The sequence below is a fragment of the Diorhabda sublineata genome, chromosome 1 (genome assembly GCF_026230105.1).
Source record: "Diorhabda sublineata isolate icDioSubl1.1 chromosome 1, icDioSubl1.1, whole genome shotgun sequence".
NCBI lineage: Eukaryota > Metazoa > Arthropoda > Insecta > Coleoptera > Chrysomelidae > Diorhabda > Diorhabda sublineata.
Window position 1 is genome coordinate 3824434 of NC_079474.1, and position 21740 is coordinate 3846173.

At 35.9% G+C, this 21740-nt stretch overlaps 1 protein-coding gene across 1 annotated transcript in view; it reads right to left on the reverse strand.

Annotated features, from left to right (window-relative positions):
• The window catches only part of LOC130450718 (protein artichoke), a 28141-nt gene extending 22695 nt beyond the window's left edge, over nucleotides 1–5446 (reverse strand). The window contains exons 1-2 of the mRNA XM_056789304.1: nucleotides 5307–5446; nucleotides 2246–3843 (exon numbers count right to left, since the gene is read on the reverse strand). Of these exons, the coding sequence (XP_056645282.1) occupies nucleotides 2246–3843; nucleotides 5307–5446 (1738 nt within the window). The remainder of the gene's footprint in view (nucleotides 1–2245; nucleotides 3844–5306) is intronic.
• Between the last annotated feature and the right edge of the window lie 16294 nt (nucleotides 5447–21740).

The window sequence follows — 21740 nt, forward strand, 5'->3', positions numbered from 1 at the left end:
GGTAACGTGGGGTTTAAACCTCAAATAAGAGCGGTGTAATAACGCAAGAAGTTTTGCAGGCCGGAAAACTCTCGTATGAAGAGATCGAAAGTGCCGGAAAACTCATAACGGGCGCGCGCGAAACCTTTGGTAACATGGGGCTTAAGCCTCAAATAAGAGCGGCGTAATAACGCAAGAAGTTTTGCAGGTCGGAAAACCCTCGTAAGAAGAGATCGAAAGTGCCGGAAAACTCATAACGGGCGCGCACGAAACCTTTGGTAACGTGGGGTTCAAACCTCAAACAAGAGCAGTGTAATAGTGCAAGAAGTTTTGCAGGCCGGAAAACCCTCGTAAGAAGAGATCGAAAGTGCCGGAAAACTCATAACGGGCGCGCACGAAACCTTTGGTAACGTGGGGTTCAAACCTCAAACAAGAGCAGTGTAATAGTGCAAGAAGTTTTGCAGGCCGGAAAACCCTCGTAAGAAGAGATCGAAAGTGCCGGAAAACTCATAACGGGCGCGCGCGAAACCTTTGGTAACGTGAGGTTCAAACCTCAAACAATAGCGGTGTAATAGTGCAAGAAGTTTTGCAGGCCGGAAAACTCTCGTAAGAAGAGATCGAAAGTGCCGGAAAACTCATAACGGGGGCGCGCGAAACCTTTGGTAACGTGAGGTTCAAACCTCAAACAAGAGCGGTGTAATAGTGCAAGAAGTTTTGCAGGCCGGAAAACTCTCGTAAGAAGAGATCGAAAGTGTCGGAAAACTCATAACGGGCGCGCGCGAAACTTATCTATTACGTTTTTGGGATCTCAACTAAGAGCAGTGTTATAACGCAAGAAGTTTTGCTTAATGGAAAAGCCGCCGCCAACAACGCAAAAAAAAATTCATTTACTGCGCCAATTATCAATTGATTTTGATCAAATTTTTCTTAAAACTTCTCGGAATAGTTATACTTTTTGATAAAGTTGCTCAGTATTGAGTAACAGCTCGTGGTTCCCCAAGAAACTGCTCTTAGTTGAGGCCTCAAAAACCTAATAAAAAAGTTTCACGCGCGCACGTTGTGAGGTTTTTCAGCCAATTTTTTCGTTCGGGAAAACCGGCTGGCATTTTCATATCCGACCTGTGCTGACCTTAAGAAGTGACGTTTGGTGATGTACTAAGTTGGGGCCGCCAGTTTACAACCTTATCGACCCTGTTTTTTGTAACCAGCTCTCCATCTGTTATATCCAACGCATTTATGTTCGAAGTGCATAAAAAATTAGGCAATTACGCCGTATCAATCCAAAATTGCTAATAAAAATTTGAGTTTTCTCCAGATGCGGTTGGTTTTAAAGCAAAATTCACCTACTGGGTCAAATTTCCTTCCTGTGTTAATTAAAGTGGAGGAAATAATGCAGCATCATAGCTTCCTATTTTTCGAAAAATTACCAAGGTGCAATTTGAGTTTTGCAATGTTTTCTTGAAGAAATCATGTAGTTGATGTCCTCTATTTTCGATACATTGGATACACTGATTTCGAGTGGTGTCCATGACTCTTCAAAACATTTTGTTACATCATGTTGACATCACGAGATGTCAAAGAACCCCATAGAAAAAGATAATTATGGGATAAATCGGAAGATCCACCAATTCCAACTCATCAAACCGTGGGAAAAAGAAATCCTGTAGGATGTTTACGTACCAAACAGATAAAAACTAATCAAAAATCGCACGCTATAATGTAACTTTAGGTGAATGAAACGCTTTTCATATAATTCGATCAGTGTCAACTGCGTCCTCATTAACTACATCCAGATGAACCACACGCGCGCTCTTTCAAGGATCGTAGTCACGTTTCACAGTTTCTACATAATCGCCATTTATCGTGGATGGAAATTTGTGTTTTCATAAGAAATTTTCTTCACAGAACAATTGGGGAATCCAAGAACGGACATATCCTTGCTTGCGCAACCTTGCATAACCTCAGGTGATTAAATGGATCGGTGGACTTAAGTTGTTAGTTGTCTAAACGTTGTAAACAATTGATTTCCTTTCTAAAACATGTGCCAACGCTGTTAAATCGAAGCGCTGGATTGAAAACAGACCTCAATCGTCAGCAAAAGTTATCCACCTTTAACTATTTAATTTTATATACGAGGGCTATTCAGAAATAATGAACGTCTTCATCTATGGCTCAAATTTTTTCGTAACTACGTAAAAAAGTTGAATCTCCGTTGTATTTTAGAAACTTTCTAAATACCCCTCGTATCAATAGGACGTGAACTTACTCAAATGGAGCTTCTTCAACCGTACGAGTGCTTTGAACCGATCATCTCCAAGTGTCTGTATCTTATTTCCGCTCAACTCCAATAACCTCAACGACGGTAATTGTAAATCTTCAAAAGAAATTTCGGAAATTTCGTTTTCCTCCAAATATAGCTTTTCGATATTCCTAGGCAAACCATGTACTAATACTTTTAAATTATTTCGACTAACGTCCAATTCGTATAACTGAGTCAAATGCCTAAATGTTACAGGATGAAGAATCTTCAAGTAGTTGTAAGAAATATTAACGTGTTCTAATAAAGGTGTAGATAAAAACGCTTCCGGATCTACGAAGTTTAAACCGTTTCTACTTAAATCCGCTCTTCTCAAAGACCCTATTTTCGTAAGAAACCTAGGATCTAATGTTCTCAAATGATTACTACACAATTGTAAACTTTTCAAAGCAGGTAAATTCCAAAATGGTGCTCTACTATTATCAATAAGAGAATTATTGGTTAATACAAGATCCCTTAGAGCCGGCATGCCGATGAAAGCTTCTTTATCCACCGAACGTAACCTATTGTAACCCAAATTGAACTGTTCTAAAGTCGTATGCCCCATTAATGACCCGAAAGGTATTACATCTAATTTATTATAACTCGCATCCAAGTAGATAAGCTTCGGAAGATCTTCTAAAATAGTACGAAGCTGTATCACGTCATTGATATCGTTATATTGAAGGTTAATTTCTTCTACAAAGTTCGGTTGGTAAAAACTTTGACGTTGAACTCTTTGCAACATATTTTTACTTATATCTAACGTGCGTAAAGATGGTAATCTATGAAAAGCACCTTTCCTAATTTCTCTTATAACATTATTAGATAAATAAATACTTTTCAAAGATTTAATATCCACGAATGTAGCTTCGTCTAATACGTTAAAATTGTTATAATCTAATCTAATAATTTCCAAATTCGTTAATTCTCTGCTACTTCTGCCTATCATACCTGCGTCGTTAAATTTATTACCTACAAGTGACAGTTCTTTCAAACTTGGTAATCTACTAAACGCTCTAGGATGTATCCAGTTCAAGCCGCAAAAAGTTATATTAACAACATCCAATTTTGGTAAATTTTCAAATAAATTCGCTTCTAATCTAGTCAATTTAGGACTAAATTGCAAATGAAATTTTTCTAAAGCTCGATTATCTTTAAAATTAGAAGGCGATAAATCCGTTAACGAAATAGATTCTATCTGTATATACTTCAGTTGTGGTAATCCTGAAAATATCGGTAATCTTTTCAACAGCTTCGATCTTATCGTTACAGCTTTCAGATTCTTTAAATGAGCCAAACACATCTGGGGTAAGCTACTGAGCTTCGGTTCGACTATGAACAGTTCCATTAGATTGGATTCTAAATCCGCCAACCAATCGGTTGGGACCCGTTCCAACGCGTTATGACGTAACATCAGACGTAATATTTTTAAGGGGGAGAAAGTACGACCCGGTAACGAAGGCAAATAATTGTTTTCTAATATTAGTTCGTCTATCGGCGTGATTATGTAGGTCGCTATAGCTTTTAGGCTTTCTAAGACGTTGGGTAAACTGCTGTGTGAGCACCTGAAAAATTACAAAACTTATAACTCATATTAATAGCAACTACGACCCTTGTCTTAGTGAATAAAGATATTAATAGCAACTACGAGCCTTGTCTTAGTAAATCCATGGCATAAACAGCAACTGCGAACCTTGTCTTAGTGAATAAAGGCATTAATAGCAATTACGAGCCTTGTCTTAGTAAACCCAAGGCATTAATAGCAACTACGAGCCTTGTCTTAGTGAATAAAGGCATCAATAGCAACTGCGAGCCTTGTCTTAGTAAATCCATGGTATAAATAGCAACTACGACCCTTGTCTTAGCGAATAAAGACATTCATAGCAACTACGAGCCTTGTATTAGTAAATCCAAGGCATTAATAGCCACTGCGAGCCTTGTCTTAGTAAATCCAAGGCATTAATAGCAACTGCGAGTCTTGTATTAGTAAATCCAAAGCATTAATAGCCACTGCGAGCCTTGTCTTAGTAAATCCAAGGCATTAATAGCAACTGCGAGCCTTGTCTTAGTAAATCCAAGGCATTAATAGCAACAGCGAGCCTTGTCTTAGTAAACCCAAGGCATTAATAGCAACTACGAGCCTTATCTTAGTGAATAAAGGCATCAATAGCAACTGCGAGCCTTGTCTTAGTAAATCCATGGCATAAATAGCAACTACGACCCTTGTCTTAGTCAATAAAGACATTAATAGCAACTACGAGCCTTGTATTAGTAAATCCAAGGCATTAATAGCAACAGCGAGCCTTGTCTTAGTAAATCCATGGCATAAATAGCAACTACGACCCTTGTCTTAGTCAATAAAGACATTAATAGCAACTACGAGCCTTGTATTAGTAAATCCAAGGCATTAGTAGCAACAGCGAGCCTTGTATTAGTGAATCCAAGGCATTAATAGCAACAGCGAGTCTTGTATTAGTAAATCCAATGCATTAATAGTAACAGCAAGCCTTGTCTTAGTAAATCCAAGGCATTAATAGCAACTGCCAGCCTTGTCTTAGTAAATCCAAGGCATTAATAGCAACTGCCAGCCTTGTATTAGTAAATCCAAGGCATCAATAGCAACTGCGAGCCTTGTATTAGTGAATCCAAGGCATTAATAGCAACAGCGAGTCTTGTATTAGTAAATCCAATGCATTAATAGTAACAGCAAGCCTTGTCTTAGTAAATCCAAGGCATTAATAGCAACTGCCAGCCTTGTATTAGTAAATCCAAGGCATCAATAGCAACTGCGAGCCTTGTATTAGTAAATCCAAGGCATTAATAGGAACAGCGAACTTTGCCTCAGTGAGTTAATGCATCAATAGTAATTTTTTATCAGTTTTTCGACACTAATTTTCCGTGAAAAGTCATCTGAAATCAAGACGATTTATGAAAAAAAATATATACGGCCGAAAGAAGGTATATCAACTTGTTAACCGAGTTTTAATGCCATTTCCATATGATACAATGAAATTTGTGTTTCATTTACCAAATTTGGTATTTCCTCCCTTTGATAAGACATCGGCAAGGTAAGATATCTTCCTGCGGAGGACACTGTATTTCTACTGCACATATTTCTCGTACTATAAATATAATGAACGATGCTTTAACTATTAGTCCAAACTGCATATTGAAAACATTATAAACAGAATCTTGAACTTCCAATTAATCAACTGAACAGCTGATGAACATAATGTTTCGGGCATGTTTTGTCTAACAATTTGGAACCAATACACCTGAAAACAAGAAAATATTACAATTATTGCTTCGCAGAAATCTTGCGGGAAACTTTTAACCAAAGTCATAGAAGTGAAGGCTGGTATTGAAACAAAAAATGGAGCTTTTAAGGTAGTAACTACCTTCAAGTACCTTGGGAATTCCATAAACAACAATGAAAGGTAATGGTTTGGACATCTTCAACATTTGGAAGACTCCAGACTCCATACGGGATAGAGATAGAACTAATATAAAAGTTGAAGGAAAAATCTTCATTAAATATAATCTCTGAGGTAGCTTGGGTGCTCTCCTTGAGGTCGTTCTTCTTAGGTTGCTGGAATTTGGAGCCCTAGACGAACAAAGTTGATTAATGTATCGCTTCAGCCGACGTCCAGCATCCAGTTTCACCATGTAATGCGTGAACCAAGGCACTCAGTTACAACGCCAAATTGCCAAGTCTCTTTATTATTCATCCAGAATCCTTCCTAGGTAGGATTCGGCTGGAGAAACTCCAGACGCAGTAGACGTGGATCTATAACGGAACACAACATTCCTGACCTTCTCGTAAGCAACAGTTTTTCTTCAGACATCGCCTTCAGCTTTTACTTGATCGTTTCTGTTCATCTTCAGTCCTTGAAGACGATAACTTGGTTATCGAAACGCGCGTCAGACAGTGTAATTGTGAGTGTTGGTGTAGTGGTGGTCTAAACAGTGTATTCAACAGATTGCTTGATTAGGAGTGCCATAATAACTTAAATTTCACTTTTCTCTGTGAATGAAGTTTTTCTTCAAACATTTTGAATATTTTAGTAAATTAGTGATGATTTTATTCTTTATATTCGCTGTCAGGTTGGGAGTTTAAGCAAAGTATCCAATCACCAGACTACTAATTCAATTCCCAACAACCCGGATTTCCATATATAAGTCCCAGTTTTATCTTTAATATATAAATAATTTTTTTTAATTTAAAACTGCTATTCGTTAATGCGAATTTATTATTTTTTCAATAAATTTATTTGTTTCTGAAACTTTTTTTTATTGTTCTAGCAATAAATATTCATTTGGATGAACCTGTCCGGGGATAGTTTTAGATTGTTTAATTTTTATTTTTAATTTAATTCGCACGCCAACTTCTTGTCTATTAAGGTACAGGTTACTAATTACTATTAATTAACTAATTAATTAGTAGGTTTTTTAGTTTTTTTTTTTCAAATCAATAGTAAGTTAAGTTATTAAAGTCAAAATATTTACGTAAAGTTGTAAAATATGTACAAAACAACATGGTGAAACTAAGATTTCCAAACTCACCCTCACATCCTTTCCTATTTCCAAAAAACCTCACTAATGAAAATTATAATTTCTCACTGGTTTCACTTAGAAAATGTACAAAGGAAATCAGATGACACGCACTACAAAGACAATGGTTTTAAATAACAATAACAAATAAGAGAGAGTAAAATGAACTACTGAAAGTTTCTAGCAACAAGAATTATTTTGAGAGATGGAGTCACACTCTGGTAAGCACTTATGGTACGTATCTTTACCGGAAAACACTTAAGATGGCGCAATTCATGTCCCTTTATAGATAATGGGAAAGTTAATCTGCACTTATTAATGTAATTTTTTAATCTGGGTAATTATTTATCTGTAAATTCTTGAGAATTGAATATTTTGCGTCTTAAAGGCTTTGCCTAGTACCAAAACGTGATTCTGAGTCTCATGAAACTGTCTTCCAATATATCTAAAGAGGATTGCATGCCAGTGGTTCCCAATTAATTGTTCAGTGAACCATTTGCAACCATTCATTCGATACCTGGCAGTGGTGATTGATGCCACAACAAGTTTCAAAAACTACTGAGATAAAACATCGTTCAATAAGTCATGCGACTAACACACAGATGGCACTGCCATTGTCAAATCCTTATGACGTTTATGAAGTACCAACTTTCAAAAAACAATCAATAGCGAATACTTCATAGAGTGTTGGATTGTTTGAATGCAAATATCAAAGAAAAACGGCCTCATATGTCGAAGATAAAACCACTTTTTAACCAAGACAATGCAATGATGGTTAAATTAAACGAATTACACTTCGAATTGCTTCCTCAACCACCTTATAGTCCAGATCTGGCACCCAGTAACTACTGGCTATTCGCTGAAGAAGCAATTGATGAAACTGAAGCTTATTTTGAGCTAAAAGACAAATTCTTCAACAAGCACGGCATCAAGAAGTTAGAGAAGCGTTGGAATGATTGTATTGCTCTTGAAGAAGATTACATTGATAAATAAAATGAATTTTCGGCAAAAAAATGTGTTTTTATTAATTAGTCACCCGACTATTGGGTAATATGGTATGGGTAATATGCAGATCGCCATACAAGAATCCTCCTGAAATCCGAGCTCAGCTTACCAATGGCCTGAAGACTAACCTCAAAAATCTCTTCCAAGAAGAAGATATCGTCAGAAATTCGTCCTGTCCGCGAAAGTTGTGACGTTCCTGTGTCTGTTGAGCACATCCTCACTGACTGCAGAGAATACTCTGAAAACTAGCTTCAAGCAGACACTTAACTACCTATCAGAAATCCTAAAGCTACCAAGCTGAGATGGGGTGGAAGCTAACGCCTTCCTCACAGCGGGCTGTGCAATAATACAAGTTTTGTGTGGGACTTCCACCTCTCTAAACCACCCTCCTCCTTTATCCATCCTTGGGAGTTGTGTACGCCGGGAAGACAACAAAATGTCCTATCATCGACGCAACCTAACCTAACCTAACCTAATTCTAACCTAACCTAACCTAACATGTATCTGTTGATTGTTTTTGTGTGCCAATGACCGGCGCTGTCCAGACACGTTAAATTAAAATTAAAAAAATAAGTTCTTTGTAATCTAGTGCAATTTTTCTTTCGGTCAATTTTTGTAAAACAATAAACTTACGGTATCTTGAATCTGGGTGAATGAATAAATTCGTATTTTGCAAGCTTATGTAACAACAGTCTGTTTTACAAAGGATTTTAGGTATTTTGATTATTTAGTAAGATTCATTGTTAAATTCCAATGCGTTACCTCTTATTACAAAACATACAACACATTGTCATTCGATTTCAAATTAAATTATCGAAAGTATGGTGTACCAGAGGTATAATAAATTATTTTTGTCGGTATAAATACGTTTGCAGGGACGAAACATCATAAATAAGTGTGCAGGAAGAGGATAATTACATTAAATATAACATGTGACCACTAAAACGTATGATTCCACACAACAAATTAGAGGCTTACCCAAAATTGATATAATAATGATTTATAAATTTCTGTAATTTCTTATTTCTTAGACTTTTTGATATTTTTATGTTTCTAAATCTTCTTGATTTCAGGTATCTTCTATTTCTAAATTATTTTCTGAAAAACTTAGATAAAATTGACGTTTCGACTTTTCTTTATCAAAATATGATATTGACACTCACAATTTGCGTATTTATATTAATCAATAAATCATCTATATCATGAACATCAAAATAGAAAATGTTCTAATGAGAAAAAAATTAATTTATCCTTAGTCCTCAACTCTTAAATATATAGCGGTGCTTAATCAATCAAATTATTTAGTCTTTTTGACCATTCATAGCTTTTCCGTTCTTATTAATGTGAACCATTTCAAAAAATTCTCTTTTTCGTGTATTAGATTCCGTTTCAAGAATTTTTGAATCTTTATATCTCATGGTTCGTTAATGCAGTTCTATTTTTTCATCGTATTGATGATCTTTTAATCTATTTTCTAAATACTGAGATGTTTGTCCTATGTAAACAGCATCACAAGTAGTACAAAGCACTTAATACATAATATTACTTCTCTTGTTTTTTGGCATTTTATATTTTAATTTAGTAAAATATTTGGAAAATATCATATTTATTGAAATAATTCGATAATTGTTGGGAAAGTCCTTGTACGTATGGTAAGGACAAATGTTTTACGTTTTAATGTTTTGTTTTTTAATTGATTGTGTACAAAAAAAAGTTCCTACTACCAATCACCTCCCATCTCATCCTGTAGGGCCCTTACCACTCATTATCCATATTAATTTCAAGGATTTAATTTCCCTTTTCTTTCTTCAGTTTTGACAGTCTTGTTGGGCGTTTTTCGCGGTTTCTTAATCGACTTTATACGTTTAAAAACGACCTTGAAACTAGCTAATGCTGTTCCTTCCCCAATTAGATGATCCCTATTGTTTAGGTCTTCACTTCTGGTCATAGTCCAGTTTTTTTAACTATTTTAGATAGCTATCGTAATCTTGGATGGTTTAGTTCATCATTCTCCTCAGCTTGATCTCAAGGTAATTCCTCAGCTCTTGAAATCATCTTCTGTTAGCATCCTCCATGATTTCTCTTAATTTCTTTTGGTTCAATTCTGTTTGATTCTGATGAACAAGAACGTTTTTTCTTTGCTTTAAAGCCGTATGCTGGTTTGGAGCATCTTTCGAGTTTTCTTGATAATGTATCACCATTATTGGTATAAGAATGGGTATAATAAGCTTGGAACTTGGTCTTCTATTTCACCTCTACCGTACCAATCGTCTTCTTCTCGACGTGATCTTTAAATATCAGTTCTTGGTTTAGAATTAACCCTTGATTTTAATCTCTGGCCGCATTCTTCTTCCACGTTGATTTTTGGTATGGTCTGGTCGATGGTTTGCAGATTTTTTAGTTTTGTGGTAGGTTATATTTTCCTGGTGGCTACGACAGGTAGTAGACGTGGTGCTTGCTACAGAATGAACTCCAGGTGTTTCGCTTTGATGGTTCAGTTGATTTCCTCTCCAGTGATATCTATCTACGATGTATCGTGGCATTGGAAAGCACCGCATTGAATTTTTCTTCGTTGATGCTGTTTGGACTATGTTGGGTTTATCTGGTAGCTATGGCGGTGTTGTCTGCGTCAAGAGCCGTCTGGAACTTGGTCTTGTATTGCACCTCTACCGTACCAATCGTCTTCTTCTCGACGTGATCTTTAAATATCAGTTCTTGGTTTAGAATTAACCCTTGATTTTAATCGCTGGCCGCATTCTTCTTCCACGTTGGTTTTTGGTATGGTCTGGTCGATGGTTTGCAGATTTTTTAGTTTTGTGGTAGGTTATATTTTCCTGGTGGCTACGACAGGTAGTAGACGTGGTGCTTGCTACAGAATGAACTCCAGGTGTTTCGCTTTGATGGTTCAGTTGATTTCCTCTCCAGTGATATCTATCTACGATGTATCGTGGCATTGGAAAGCACCGCATTGAATTTTTCTTCGTTGATGCTGTTTGGACTATGTTGGGTTTATCTGGTAGCTATGGCGGTGTTGTCTGCGTCAAGAGCCGTCTGGAACTTGGTCTTCTATTGCACCTCTACCGTACCAATCGTCTTCTTCTCGACGTGATCTTTAAATATCAGTTCTTGGCTTAGAATTAACCCTTGATTTTAATCTCTGGCCGCATTCTTCTTCCACGTTGGTTTTTGGTATGGTCTGGTCGATGGTTTGCAGATTTTTTAGTTTTGTGGTAGGTTATATTTTCCTGGTGGCTACGACAGGTAGTAGACGTGGTGCTTGCTACAGAATGAACTCCAGGTGTTTCGCTTTGGTGGTTCAGTTGATTTCCTCTCCAGTGATATCTATCTACGATGTATCCTTGCATTGGAAAGCACCGCATTGAATTTTTCTTCGCTGATGCTGTTTGGACTATGTTGGGTTTATCTGGTAGCTATGGCGATGTTGTCTGCGTCAAGAGCCGTCTGGAACTTGGTCTTGTATTGCACCTCTACCGTACCAATCGTCTTCTTCTCGACGTGATCTTTAAATATCAGTTCTTGGCTTAGAATTAACCCTTGATTTTAATCTCTGGCCGCATTCTTCTTCCACTTTGGTTTTTGGTATGGTCTGGTCGATGGTTTGCAGATTTTTTAGTTTTGTGGTAGGTTATATTTTCCTGGTGGCTACGACAGATAGTAGACGTGGTGCTTGCTACAGAATGAACTCCAAGTGTTTCGCTTTGGTGCTAAGGTTAGGTGGTGGTGATTTCCTCTCCAGTAATATCTATCTACGATGTATCCTGGCATTTTCCTTTTGTTTTTGGAAAACACCGCATGAAATTTCTCTGCGCTGATGCTGTTTGAACTATCGCAGGTTGGCATTTCCTGGTGCTATGGCATATTTAAATACTGTCCAAAGATATAAATCTGATTGTAAGAGATACAAACCAACTTTATAAATAAAATAAGAAAAATATCAATTTACTAACAGAGCTATACGACTGAGGTTTAATAAAATGCCATTCTGCAGCTGCTATTTATAGAAAAAAAATCATTAAATTTCGAATAGAAAAGCGGGTAGTTGTATAAAACTTTTTCAAACAAATATATAATACAAAGTAATGAAGATGTTATGTTAATCGATTGGGGTAAGCCTCTTTTCGATTAATCTTTAACTCAAACACATTTTAATCCCCAAATATACAAGTAACCGTATCTCTATATGTATAGAGCGGCTCTAAAAAATACGTTTATAAAATAATAACAAACTATTTAAATTTTGTTTGTACTAAAGTTTTCTTGTAAAATTTGACAATTCGATTCATATTTTTTATATGACTTAAAAATCCCAATTAAAAAGGACTTTCCTAGATTCGTCCTCGTTTATTAAACATTCTGTATATCCGCCAGACGAACACCCTCTGCAGCACTTGCACTGATACGCGTGCGGCTTCTAGTAAATCGTACTTTGATGAAATTATGAATCAATTGAGCTTGAACTTGTTTAAGAAGAGGGGTTGTTAGAGGTTGGATTTTCTATGAACGAATTAGGGACACAGCGGTGGCGAAACTCGACAATCCCACTTCGACAGAGAAAATATTAAAGATAGAGGCAGAGAGGCAATGGACCTTGTTCAAATAGGCCCGAACTGCTGATAGAGAGAGAAAGAACATCAGTGTACCACTCTCTATTTCTTTCTACCCAGTTCTTATAGCAAAAGAGGAGAATAACAAGTTTTAAATTCATTGGCTAATAGAGGGAGATAGATAGTGCTAAACCGATGGTTTTTCTCTGTCCTATACTAATATCCCACGCTCTAGACCATTAAAATTTTGAGGTTATAAGTTAGAGTCGATTTACGTGTCGTTAGAGATGCGTTCGCTGCAATGCCGTGTGTCAAAAAGAAACAGTGAAGAAGGTAAAGAGACGTAGGTATGTTGGTTATTCTTCAAACGTGCTACAAGGTATAAAAGAAAGGCAATTCGATATTTTCTGGGTTATTGTTGGGGAAAACGTTCGTAGGATGATATTTTGTATTTTTAAACGCGCCGCGCGGTCTAAGACATATTTTTCACGGCCCCTTTTTTTCTTTCACGCCCTCCGGCAATGCTTTAAGTTCGCACCGGTCCAAAGTGTAACGAAATGAGCATTCGATACGGGGTGAATTACAAAAGGCAAATTCGCTTCTAATTCTGATAATATATACCGGGGTACGATGCGTTTTGGATTGTGGCCAATGCATTGATCCCTAGAGGGGTGGCTATTAAATAATAACACCATTGTTCGGCTTCAACGTTTATGGTTTTGATATTAGATTTTAATATTGAATGGTATTGTGTTTGCGGATACGGTGGTGCAAGTGCGAATCGATGACAGGGATCATCATGACGTAAACAAAATCACGCGGTATTGTTTCTTGGTTATATTACTTCCGTACTTCCGACTCCGAATCGATGTCGTTGAAAAAATAATACAAAACTTATAACAATTATGGAAAATTCTTAACAAAAGACAGATAATTGAAGATATAATCATTAAAAATATTAAAAGCGTTCAATACAATGACTTATACAAGGAGTTTTATCATTTCCATTGTGATATATACTAGGGGAATCGAAAAAATACCAAAATTCAATAGTTCAAGAAAATGAACGTTTTCTTCTACTTTTCTTCTCAATTTTTACGAAATTTCTAAATGGCCACTATCTAAATCATCATAATCATTATCATCATCTTAAAATGTAATCAATTTTCCATTTATCGGGTAGTTTCGAAAGGGGTTGCTGTGGATTAATAATAAAACCGAAAAATATGTGAAGAAAAACTGAAATCAGTTGACAAAGCTACTATAAAGATTTTATACATAAGACCGAAGTTCTAATAGACGAATAGGGTACAAAAAGTGCTCAGTTCACGTACGGTACCCTGTTTAAACCAAACTCCCTTACAGGCAGGTACATTTTACTCGTCTTTTTACGTTTTGGAATTTAATATTCAGTTGTAGCAAGTTTCAATAGAATAAATTTATAAAATGAGGTATCTACGCCTATGGTAGATCAAACAAAATTGTCAAAAGCAAAGGTTTCTATACAAGTTTTTATTATCTGCAATTGATATTGGAAAAACTATAATGGAATCAATATTCTGTACACATTTTGTGCCCATTTTGTAGCAAAAATAAAAGAAAAAGATTCAAAAACATAAAATATATGGAAAAAATAGTAAACCACGACATTAAGTACCCACAATATGTATAAATATGTATTTTTTGAAAAAAATATCAAATTGTTGGAAACATATGTCGATATACACGAGCCCCCTGTTGTTAAAGTATGAATGGCTTTATAATGTGTCAATTAAAGGCACTTAATACCAACACTTGTTTCGAGACGGGACACCTTGCGTACACAACCTCGTGTCAGTCACGTGTATACTTTCCCGTACACGTGCCTATTCCCAAACCACTTGCCCCTCTAACAAAAAGGGCATTTACTGATGCCCTACAGGGTTTGTACTTAAATCTTCCGATGCTGACCGAAGGGCGATACTGAAAGAACGATTTTATCTTGTTTTTCAACTTCATTTTCGATTACTGAATAAAAATCAACGGGGTCCATTTAGAATAATATAATGAATATTTATTTCGTTATACTATTATAGAGGATGTCTCATAATATATTTTAAACCGTCGTCAGTACATTATTTAAGCCCTTTTTTAAACCATTCCTCAATGTCTGTAAAAAATCGTCCAGCTGCGTTTCCAATATCTGCTTTGGAATAAAATTTTTACCAAGCAAAAATTTCGCCATGGATCTGATTAACCTTCCCTTCCGTTTGCACAAATTTTTTTACTGCCACATCTGCTTTGATCTTTGCAGTAATAAAAATAGAAAAATCCCAAATTTTTTGCTTTCCGAACCACTTTTAGATAATACAGCTTCAAATAACGCAACACAGCAACTAAAACGAAAAATCTATCGTGTTAAAAATTAATCCATTGGGGTAATTTGAGTGAACTGACTAAATTCACTGGCGAAATCCACCAGTCAGAGCTACAGATACAGCTTGTGCTCGAAACAATAATCAAAAAACATGCAGATTCGTAGAATATCTAGATACCGATCAAATGATGGAGAAGATACTGGAAATTGGAATGAACCAGTACCAGAAGATGTTGAAATCAGACCTACTTCCCCAATGGAAGTTTTTGAGATAATCAGAACAAACGTTACAACCACCAAAAAGGAATGGAATGGAAAATAGTTGCCGCTTTCATTGCTGCCTTTAATATCGAAAAACTGCTTCTTAAGAGATTGTCAATGAAAGAAGATAAAAAACTGATCCCCGCCCGTTAATTTGGTTTTAGGAAAAACAACTCGATCGTAGATCAATCAGACAGTATTGACAAACCTTGGAAGAGAAAAAAGGTCTGTAAACTGTCTTCTTAAATGTGACACAGGCCTTTAATCAAGTATGGCACAAAGGATTACTCCACGAATTGAAAATAATATTTCCAAATCTCAAATATCGCTGATGACACGGCAGTTATGACCGTGGATACCTACGAAGAAGCTGCTGGGTACGACTCTCGACGTGAGACTTCGCTAGAAAGTTCATGTCAAAACAAACGTGAAGATATTGATATTAAATATAAAAAGATGTATTGGAAATTATTCAACGATTCCAGAAAAAGCTACTAATGAACATCATCGATGCACTCTGGTACTAACGAAGCAGTGACATCCATCGGGATCTTCAGATGGAGACTGTGAATAAAATCACAAATTTGCCAGTAGCCATGAACGTCGGCTGCTTCATTATGTGCACGTCGAGGCACTCCAGCTCCTAGACAACCAGAAGACTTAAAACTTTTGTCCCTTCGAGAAATTATCACACAAATCATGTCACCATTCCTTATGGGAACCACCAAAATCTGTTTAGCATATAGTTAAGTGATTCAAAGTGTCCCATACCATTTATTTTTATCTTATATATTAAAAAAATTGATGATTTCCATTCCGAGTCCGTGCAGGCGTTCTACCCAACCGATTTGCTTAATTTTTTTTTTCAATGAAACGTATTGATGCACAGATCAGCCATCAACCATCGAATTTCATCTAATTTTCACCATTCTCAAATTATACTCAAAATGCGATCCCCCTGTACATTACTTATGGGAGTTTTTCACATACACACGTTCTATCCTCAATATCTCAGGTTCTATTCAAAATTGAGACTTCGTTTTGGTTTAAGAACACTCGCTGAAACACCTTCTTTCTTTTGAGTTTTTGAACACTCAAATCGGTTGAGTTGAAGAGGAGCTAGGCGCGGACATTCAATTTGGAGTTATGGATTTTTGTAGGTTTTTGGCAATTTTTCTACATTCAAAGATCTATATCTCAGGTTTTAATATAGCTACAGAGTTCGTTTTGATTTATGAACACTCGCTGAAATATCCTCTTTCTTTTGAGTTTTTGAACACTTAAATCGGTTGAGTTGAAGAGGAGCTAGGCGCGGACATTCAATGTGGAGTTATGGATTTTTGTAGGTTTTTGGCAGTTTTTCTACATTCAAAGATCTATATCTCAGGTTCTAATATAGCTACAGAGTTCGTTTTAGTTTAAAAACACTTGCTGAAATACCTTCTTTTTTTTGAGTTTTTGAACACTTAAATCGGTTGAGTTGAAGAGGAGCTAGGCGCGGACATTCAATGTGGAGTTATGGATTTTTGTAGGTTTTTGGCAGTTTTTCTACATTCAAAGATCTATATCTCAGGTTCTAATATAGCTACAGAGTTCGTTTTAGTTTAAAAACACTTGCTGAAATACCTTCTTTTTTTTGAGTTTTTGAATACTTAAATCGGTTGAGTTGAAGAGGAGCTAGGCGCGGACATTCAATGTGGAGTTATGGATTTTTGTAGGTTTTTGGCAGTTTTTCTACATTCAAAGATCTATATCTCAGGTTCTAATATAGCTACAGAGTTCGTTTTAGTTTAAAAACACTTGCTGAAATACCTTCTTTTTTTTGAGTTTTTGAACACTTAAATCGGTTGAGTTGAAGAGGAGCTAGGCGCGGACATTCAATGTGGAGTTATGGATTTTTGTAGGTTTTTGGCAGTTTTTCTACATTCAAAGATCTATATCTCAGGTTTTAATATAGCTATAGAGTTCGTTTTGATTTATGAACACTCGCTGAAATATCCTCTTTCTTTTGAGTTTTTGAACACTTAAACCGGTTGAGTTGAAGAGGAGCTAGGCACGGACATTCAATGTGGAGTTATGGATTTTTGTAGGTTTTTGGCAGTTTTTCTACATTCAAAGATCTATATCTCAGGTTTTAATATAGCTACAGAGTTCGTTTTGGTTGAAGAACACTCGCCAAAACACCTTCTTTCTTTAGAGTTTTTGAACACTCAAATCGGTTGAGTTGGAGAGGAGCTAGGCGTGGACATTCAATGTGGAATTATGGATTTTTTTAGGTTTTTGGCAATTTTTCTACATTCAAAGATATATATCTCGGGTTGTAATATAGCTACAGAGTTCGTTTTGGTTGAAGAACACTCGCCAAAACACCTTCTTTCTTTTGAGTTTTCGAACACTTAAATCGGTTGAGTTAAAGAGGAGCTAGGCGCAGACATTCAATGTGGAGTTATGGATTTTTGTAGGTTTTTGGCAAGATCATAAATATCTTTATCTACTGATTTTATAATAATTATTTATAGTTATTATTGTATACGATAAGATTTAGTATTTAAGACAGTTTGTACACTGATACTGGTTTTTTAATAGTCTGATATTCGTCGAATACGCTAGTCAGATTATTGAAACCAACTTCATTTATTTATTTTCGGTTACTAAATTGTTTTTTTTTTTAATAAAATTGCGAATTCAGTAATTTAACTTCAACTTGAATATAGACAATTAATACTTATGAGACACCCTCCGTAGATATAGCCTATTTGGATTACACCACGTAAGAAATTTTTACGGTGAAAGTTATTAAACAAAAATTCAATAACGCATGATATAAATGCATTGATATGTAACTTTTGTTTCGCTATACTGGTTAAAATTATTATTGTAGTCGACAGTAATTGCAGGACCGTTTTCTTACTGTTAAAAATAACGATTACAACTAGCTCTTCGTGACATTGTTTTTTTTTTATATAATTTTCATTAATTTTTACATGTCACGAAAGAATAGAAAACAGTTGAATGTATGAATATAGATAACTGTTTAAATGTATAATATAGAACAGGCATGTCAAAGATGCGGCCAGCGGGCCGTTTCCGGCCCCTAGGCCGTATCAATAAGGCCCGCGATCGCAATATGTCACAGAAAGAAGAATCATCTTCTTTAGAGCTTTTAGAATACTCTACGGATTTTCAAATACTCGTACTCTCAAGTCTACGGATGTTTATAAGTAATTCCTAGGGCAGCGTGCGCCTAGACAAGCGGAAATATCCTATTATTTTAGTCGAGAATTATAGAATCTAGACTAGAACCTTCTTTAACCGTATAAAAAGAGTGCGTCGGCGCGGCGTGAGTCAGTTGAGTCGAGTAATCGAAGCGATACAGTTGGAGAAGGATTTTAATTGTACCGCGAAGCAGTGATTGTGGAGATATTGTGCAAAATATTATAATAAACCAGTTCTTGTCGTTTTATTTCCCGAAAACTATTAGAAACGTCGTTAAATTATATTATTACATCGTAACCAATGCCCTTGTCTTTATTTTTTACCCTCTACCTCCTCCCTCAACAAGTGAAAGATCTTTCAGCACCCTACGACGTGTAAAGACGTTTCTGAATGCTTAGATTTAGGCTTGAAGTTCTTCTTTTTCTCCTTAACGTTGGGAAGACCTCATCTGTTAGGGCTACTTGGCCTTTTCCCATCTTCCTATCTGTTCATGGTTCATGTTTAACTTCGACTGGTTAATACTGACCAAGCTCTAGGATTATAATTTAATGTTTGCCCAATTTTTTTACCAATCTTATGTTTTTACTGCTTGGAAATTCAAGCACTATGTCTTGCTCTAAGAATGGACTGTAAGCTCTAGTCTTAGTCTTCAGAAAACCGCGGAGAGAGGAAATTTTAGAGTTATTTAAGGAGCCTAGATCTTGCTTTTCGTAGCACGGACGTAAATCTGAAGAGACTTTGTTAATTTTATGCAACAAGGCTAATGTAGCACAGTGTTTGGAGCGTACTCCTGAGATGATTTCCTTTTGACGAGTTAAGTGTTCTAAATGCTATTATATTACTTTCAACGAGCTGTAGCACACCTGAATGGGGTCTTGCAGGGAAGATGGAACGTCTAACGGTTCTTTCTAGGTTTACGAAATCGTCTACTTTGTCATTTCCTCTAATATGAGACTGTCCTGGGATCCAGAAGATTCGAATGTCTTTCTAGAATGGGTGGCAAGATTATGGCATTGGAGATATTGAAATTTGAGATTTTTGTAAAACAATCGTGACATTTTGGTTTCGTTTCGAAAAATAACTGAAGGAAAGAGGTTGACAAGAGGCAATTTGAAATACGCCGCCAAAAGCTGTTTCCATGAACGTTTAGTACAGCTAATGAGCTCAGAGATGGCGCTGACACGGGAACTCGAGTTGGCTAACTAAGCGAGACGGGTTAAAACCCAGTTATCAATAAGAACTTTTTCAATATCTAGGTTAAAGGGATCATCAGAATATTACTAACGAAAAAAGTTTTGGTTTGAAGAGGGATTTGAGGTGTTTAAATGAAAATTTATGTCGCAAACAAACAGTGGAAAAAATAATATAACCCTGCAATAATTACGTTTAATTCGAGTCCCGCTTTTGAAACTACAGGTGCGTTTCTTATCAAAATCAACCCAAAGGATATTTTCACGGTTTGGTGATCTTTTAAGTTGGTTTTGAATCTAAATAATTACGTGCCATTGTCGAAGGGTCTGATTGTTTGGTTGTTTGGATTTTAGATCGGCATTTTGATTAAAAAAAAATCAAATTAGTTATGCAGATGTGCACTGGCGAGAGGTTTATAGGGGACAGATTTCATTATGTTGTTGGTATGATACGAGTGTACGTAGATAAAAGAAATTGTACGATGATTATTTAAGGTTGTGGTGGATACAGCAAAAACGGGCAAATGTTTTTAATACTAAAATTCTCATGGAGATTTGTTTTAATTTATTCCGAAAGGTATGATACCTCAAACTAGAAAAAAAAACTTGATAATAATAGATAAATAGATAATATTTAGCAAGCACGGAGCCCGTAGAAAGTTCCTCCATGGTTTCTTTACTATAAAGCGATAAAACATTTTTTATTCATCATCTCCAGGTGAAAATTTCGTTGGTAACTAATATTCTAATTAATTACTCTCGGCCCTGTTAGATTCTGTCAAGAACAAAAAGCCAGAGGTGAAATTTTCTAGCAATTTAAAAGAATTTTCAAAAGAAACTAACAATTTAAAACTGAGTTTTTCTAGAACCTACTAAAATTAATGTAAATCGTCAATCTTAAAATAAATAGAGTTTCTCTACGCCCATGTCTGTTAACGTCAAAAATCGCACTGTCAACGTCAGAAATCGCACTGTCAATGTCAAAAATCGCACTGTCAACGTCAGAAATCGCACTGTCAACGTCAAAAATCGCACTGTCAACGTCAGAAATCGCACTGTCAACGTCAAAAATCGCACTGTCAACGTCAGAAATCGCACTGTCAACGTCAAAAATCGCACTGTCAACGTTCCTTTTGAATGACAATTAACAATAACATGCACGTAATGAGATTTCATAAAATACACGTGTGTTTTGAGAAGAAAACTTAAACTTCTCACTTTAAATAAATTACAATCAAAATTTTATTTACGTGAGACTTTATTTGGTCTATTTAAATGAAATTAGTCAATTAAAAAACATAAAAACTTTTAGCATTAGCGAGATATATTTAGGATTGAATGAAGCCCCTAAATGTAGGCAGCACATTATGCAGTTTCTTCAAAAATAGGAGACGTTTTCTTAAGTAGCATGCATGGATGGGCGTAGAAAAAGTATAGTACGTTACACGAGTTGTAAGCACATTACGCACTCGTGAAATTTGGGGTTATTTATAACTCTTATTACGTAATATACAATTAACGGTAATTATTTAAAATTGGGGCTCCAGGCCAGAATCGTTTTCACGCATTTGGGGTTGTTTCTGAGGGTATTAATAGTAAATTTAAATCGGGGAAGACATATTATTTACGACATTACATGGTACAACTTACATATGATAAATCAATGAAACCTAACCTAACCAAGATGGTAATTATTTAGAATTGGTTAGGTTATGTTTCATTGATTTATCATATGTAAGTTGTACCATGTAATGTCGAAAATAATATGTCTTCCCCGCCTTAAATTTACTATTTGTACCCTCAGAAACAACCCCAAATACCTAAAGCCAATTAACAATTTAGATCTGCCGCACTAAGTGACTTTTGGTGCTCGCATACGTCAGACATTTTTTAAAGCTGATTATCAGGCCAACAGAAATTCTACAAACATCTTTTTGTAGAAAAGTTTATGGTGCTGATAGCTTAACAGAGGGCATGTGTCAGAATTAGTATAAAAAATTCCGTTCTGGAGATTTTTCCCTCAAAGGTGAGCAAAGTTCTGGTCGGCCTACTGAAGTCGATGATGACCAAATCAAAGTCATAATTGAGGAGGATCGTCATATAATTATTCGAGATGTATCCAACACAACAATTGAAAAACACTCAAAATGCCTTGGGCTAGTTAAGAAGCTTGATATTTGGGTACCTCACGATTTGAAACAAATAATCAACATTTGCGATATGCACTTTAAAATTATCACTGGTGATGAAAAATTGATTTTGTACAGTAACATAGTTCGAAAAAAATCATGGAGCAAACACGATGAACCAGCACAAAC